This window comes from Dipodomys ordii, unplaced genomic scaffold, assembly GCF_000151885.1.
Source record: "Dipodomys ordii isolate 6190 unplaced genomic scaffold, Dord_2.0 Scaffold71, whole genome shotgun sequence".
Lineage (NCBI taxonomy): Eukaryota > Metazoa > Chordata > Mammalia > Rodentia > Heteromyidae > Dipodomys > Dipodomys ordii.
In genome coordinates, this window is record NW_012267287.1 from 825,770 (window position 1) to 831,042 (window position 5,273).

The 5,273-nt window shown below is 63.3% G+C and overlaps 1 protein-coding gene across 1 annotated transcript in view; it reads left to right on the forward strand.

The window, feature by feature from the left end:
• The first annotated feature begins 2,092 nt into the window (after positions 1–2,092).
• Positions 2,093–5,273, forward strand: part of LOC105991258 (neurofilament heavy polypeptide-like) — an 18,224-nt gene continuing 15,043 nt past the window's right edge. The window contains exons 1-3 of the mRNA XM_013023869.1: positions 2,093–2,209; positions 2,429–2,553; positions 2,664–2,784. Coding sequence (XP_012879323.1) covers positions 2,093–2,209; positions 2,429–2,553; positions 2,664–2,784 — 363 coding nt within the window. The remainder of the gene's footprint in view (positions 2,210–2,428; positions 2,554–2,663; positions 2,785–5,273) is intronic.

Sequence of the window (5,273 nt, forward strand, 5' to 3'; positions counted from 1 at the left end):
GGGGAGCACGGGGAGCACAGAGGATCACGGGGGAGCACGGGGGAGCACAGGGGAGCATGGAGGAGCAAGGGGGAGCACAGAGGAGCACAGGGGAGCACAGAGGAGCACAAGGAGCATGGGGGAGCACGGGGGAGCATGGAGGAGCACGGGGAGCACGGAGGAGCACAGAGGCACAGAGGCGCGGGACACTGCCACCACCAGCCTACCTCTCTCCCTGGGCCCACCCTGGACCTCAGGCCTGAGCTTCTGCCAAAGGCAGGAGGTAGTCTTGTTGGGCCTCTCCTCCCCCCTGCTCCTTGTGGCCCGTGTGGCCGTGCCAGGCTAGAACTGGCACAGGTGCAGGAGTCCCTGGGCCCCACGCTGTCGGCGCAGGCCGAGGAGGCCTGGGGGCCGCGGGCCCCGCCCCCCGGGCAGCTCCGGTGATAAGGGGATCTTTGTAATTACACAGCCGCACCGGTCAATGCTGAGTTTTAAATACCAGGGGCAGAGAAAGGAGAAGAAAGCGCAGAACACATGTTCTCGGGCGCCGGCAGAGCGTCTTTTGAATTCCTCCGGCGCGGCGCGGTGCGGCCGCCGCCTCCTTTGTGAGCGCTATCGCTCCATCACGGCACGAGATCATTTCCAAATTAAATTTTATGGTCCATTACTTACTGCTCCGACACCGGTCTAATGGAATCTTAAGTAGAACTGACTGGGCCTGCGTGGGGCCGGCCTCTCAGTTAAGACATTATTTAGTTCTAATTATCAGATAATGAACTCGGGAAATTTAATTTTTAATATTTGTATGTCAAAAGTCCATTGTGTTTTGGTTGGAGACTTTAAATTAGAAGTTAACGCGGCCGCGCCAGCGGGAGCCGCCCTCCGGGGCCGCAGCCACGGGGCCCCGGGCCACGTATTTGTCCTTAGAGAACCTGAAGGGCAGCCCCCAGACTCCAGGCAGCGCCTCCTTCCCCGGCCACAGCCGCCCAGCCGGGGGCCACACAGCGTCCGCGTCCGGGCTGCGTGCTGGCCGGGGCAGCAGCAGGCAGACGGCGGACGCCATCCTTCATGCGGCGGGGGCTGCGGGCCCTGCGCTGCGCCCGACTCTGCCCGAGGGTGACCTCTGGCCCCGGACATCGTCCGGCCTCACTGCACCCGCCCCACACCCGGCAGAGTGTCTGGATTGTGCCACGGAGCGGGGTCACGCACATGCGTAAGAGCAGCCTGGCTGCACAGCTCAGGCTCTGCCCCCAGAGCCGCCCAGATCCGGCGCGGGACTCCACAGCCCCGGGGCAGCTCACATGCTTCACAGGACCCGTGCCAGGCTCCCGCTCCACACAGCCGGGCCGGACCTGACTGTGGGTCCCCGGGGACATCCTGGAGGGGAGTCTGTCCTTGCTCGGGGAGTCTGTCCTTGCTCGGGGAGTCTGTCCTTGCTCAGGGAGTCTGTCCTTGCTCAGGGAGTCTGTCCTTGCTCGGGGAGTCTGTCCTTGCTCCAGGAGCCTGTCTGCATAGAACTCCACAGGCAACTGGTAGACGAGAGGTGACCCCTGGGCAGCAGGTCCCGGGCCAGCGGGAAGCCCCGCTCCTCCAGCCCCAGGCCACCTGCAGGGCCCAGGGGCAGAGTCATGGGGACGCAGCTCTGTGGGGCTGGAGGCCCACCCTGGAGGCTGGCCTCTGGCCTCTGGCTGGTCAGCAGTGAAATGCCCCCTTGGACACCCTGCTGACTGAGCCCCACAGAGCCAGGGTCTGCGGGCGCTCGAGGGGCTGGGGATTCTGAGGGGAGGATCGGGGGATCCTGAGGAGGGGCTGGGGCTCCCGAGGGCTCAGCCCGTCTGAGCCACAGGGCCAGCTGGCCCAGGGGAGGTGTGGACACACACTTGGGAGTTCTGACCCCAGTGCCACCAGAAGGAAAACAGCCCTGGAGGTGTCGTCCAGCCCGGACCCTGGCCAAGTGGGGACAGCTGCCCTGGCCCGAGGAGGCCCTCACAGCGGCCTCTGCCCTCCAGCTGCTCGCCACGTGCTGACGGCGCCTCCCACCGCACCGGCGGCTGGCCCGCCCGGCCTGGCCAAACCAGTGCCCCTCTGCTCTGGGTGGCTGAGCATCCCCTCGATGGGGACCCTGCCGTCCACCTCCGGACGTCCCTCGCTGGAGGACAGCCCCTCGGGCTCCCGGGCACCCTGCTCCCACCCTCCTGACCCTGAGCGGTTTCTGTCTGGACCCAGACTGGTATCATGGCTTAGGGATGTGTTTTGTGTTTTTTATTGTGGTGAAGACATTTTGTGTCACATCCACAGCCGCAGAGCCTTCTGCCCGTGCGAACCGAGCTCAGCTCCCCAGCGCCGCCCTCCCCCTCCCGCTGTCTCTCTGCACAGTCTGCTCACTGCACAAACCTCGTTAGGTAGAACCGTGCGGGGTCTGCCCTCCCTGATGGCCCGCCCCATGCAGACCACGTCCCTGAGCGACGCGGCGCGCGTCAGCGCTGCCTTCCCCGGGGACGGTGCCCGCGTGTGGGCTGCACCCCGCCCCACCACATGGCTGCATGCTCAGTTTGCTCCTGCACCCCGGCTCCTGTGAGCCTCGGGGCGCACAGCCCTCTGGGAGCCCTCGCATCCGGGGCTTTTGGATGTGTCCTGGGAAGGGCAGCTTTAATTTGTTCCCAAAGCCCACGTTGCTTGCACAGCGGCCGTGCTCAGGGCCGGCCGGCCTGCGCCCTCCGGCGGCCTCGGCCCGGTGCTGTTGTCATCTGGCCACACAAGCGGCAGACTCGCGCTCGGCCTCCGTTCCTCGCCACGCATTTCGCGGTGAGGGTGCCCGCGCTCCCCACGTTGCTCGAGGTAGTTTGGGAGGAAAGGCGAATCTTCGCTCTTCATTCTTCGCGAATATGTTAACCACTCGGGTCCCTTGAGGCCCGACGGGGGCGTTGGGGGGACCCTGTCCCTGTCCCCGTGGTGCTGAGCTCGGGCAGGGCTGCAGCAGGTCTCGATCAGCCCTTGTGCCTTGTTCTGTCTTCTCCATGAGTAGGGATGTCTTTCCAGGCACCTGTTTTTAAATCTCTTTTAGTGGCCTTTGACTTCTGCATACAGACTTTCACTTCCTTGCTTAACTTTACCCCCAGGAATTCTGATATTCCTGAGACTATTAAAAAAGAAACCCAGAAGTGGCGCTGTGGCTCAAGTGGTAGAGCGCTCGCCTTGAGCTGAATTGCTGAGGGACGGCGCCCAGGCCCAGAGTTCAGGCCCCACAACCGACAACTAATAAATAAACCTATAAATGATTAAATTTACAAAGGTATGTAAGAGTCACAACAGTTCCGTACTGAAAACTCTAAGGGAGATTTAAAAATGGTTTCTTTTTAAAATTTTATTTATTTATTATTTGTGTGTAAGATGCAAGTGTACCAGTTAATTTTCACAAAGCGGAATCTCCACAGACACCCCCAGGTCGAGCTCGGGGATTTGCTGCGGCCTCTGTGCTCCCCCAGCAAAGAGCAGCACGGCTCCAAGCCCAATGCTTAGCTTTTACTGCTGAGGTGGAGTCTCGTGAACTTATTTTCCCTGGCCCTGAACCACACTACGACTCCCTGTGAGTGAGCCGCCAGCATCTGGCCGAGTCTTAGCTACTTTAACCCAAACTGTGACATTTAAATTTCAGAGGCTTTAGTGTTGGCAGTGAGGGGTGTTAAGCGGCGTCTCTCCCGGGCCTCCTCCGGCCCGCACACCTGAGCCAGGCCCCTCCGGCTCCTGACGCAGTGGTGGCCAGGAGCTGCCGCGGTCCTCTGGCCCGGGAGGCCCCTGGGCCCACCTCTGCGTGCCCCCCACCCCCGCTTGCTGGCTTGTGTCTGTCTGGCCAGTCCTGGAGCCCTGCGCTCTTCACCTCCGCCTGGCGCTTCAAGTGCAGGGATCCCAGGGGCGCCCATTGCCCCCGAGCCCTGGGAAGGGGCTCCGTGCCGAGGCCGCGCTCAGAGCCCCCCACGGCCCTCGCTCCGGTGGGGAGAGTGGGCATGCGAACCCCTCCACACCACGCCTGCAGGAGCGCCCCAGGAGCATCTGCAGGGGATGGGTGGTGGCAGGAGCGTGGGCTGAGGTCAAGGCTGGTGCCCTCCGCCCTGGCCCCGGCCTGGAGACGCCCACCCTGGCCGTCGTCCCTTGCTGAGGGGTGTGAGGCGGGGCTGTGCCGGGCGGTGGAGAGGCGCCCACGGCCGCCTCCCAGCAGCCCCTGGGGCCCTGGCGGCGTAAATCATTTTCTCATTGCTGCTGCCGCCGCCGCGCACAGCGGCTCTTCGCCTGCCCGGAGCAGGGAGCAGCGCGACTGTCCCCTAAATTCCGAGCCGGTGATTGATGCCGCCACCGCGCGGTTGCGAAGCCACCATCTGCTTACAGGGAAACATAAACTTTGAGTACAGCGTCCTGCTGATTTTAACTGGGCTAATTTATTGCTCACAAGTGGAGGAGCTGAGTTAGCGGCAAATTTCTCCAGCCCCCCCCGCCCCCCAGGAATGGCCACCGGCCCTCGCCGTGGCACCTGACACTTGGTAAGGTCCCAATGGACAAGGAGGACAGGGACAGGACCGGAACCCTGCGGGGAGCCCCGGGAGGCCCCGCGGGAGGGAGGGGTTACTTCTGAAGTAAACACCCCCCCCCCACGGAGGCCTATTCATTTCCACAATCAGCTTTCTTCTCGGGTATAAACAGCTCTTTCCAAAACTTGTGCATGATTTTAATTACAGATAAGTCTCTCTTTAAAGGCCAGGGCATTCATGCCTGGGCTGCTAAGCTGAGGCCGATACATCCCTGTGTCCACCGTGTCGAGTCTGGCCTCGCACCGGCTGGCACCAGAGCAGCACCACGGCTCTGGGGTGTGCGGGCTGGCCAGCACGGAGGCCCCGCTGCGCCCCCGGGCGGGGCTCCCTCCTCCTCCTGGCCCTCTGAGACCGCAGCCCAGGAGTGAAACTGAGCAGCGTGCACCCAGACCCGCCAGACAGCGCCGTGGCGCCTGGCTGGCCTCCTGCCCGGGGCAGGGCCGCTCTCTCCTGAGGAGAGGAGCAGGCCTTGCACAACTAGACAGTCTCATCCCTGGGCTGCCCTGTGGCCAGCTTCGGCTACCTCCTCCTAGAAGCCTCCCCTGACCTGTCTTTCAGCCAGTGCCAGCATCGCCAGGTCCAGTGCCAGCATCGCCAGGCCCTGTGCCAGCATCGCCAGGCCCTGTGCCAGCATCGCCAGGCCCTGTGGCAGAATCGCCAGGCCCAGTGCCAGCATCGCCAGGCCCAGTGCCAGCATCGCCAGGCCCTGTG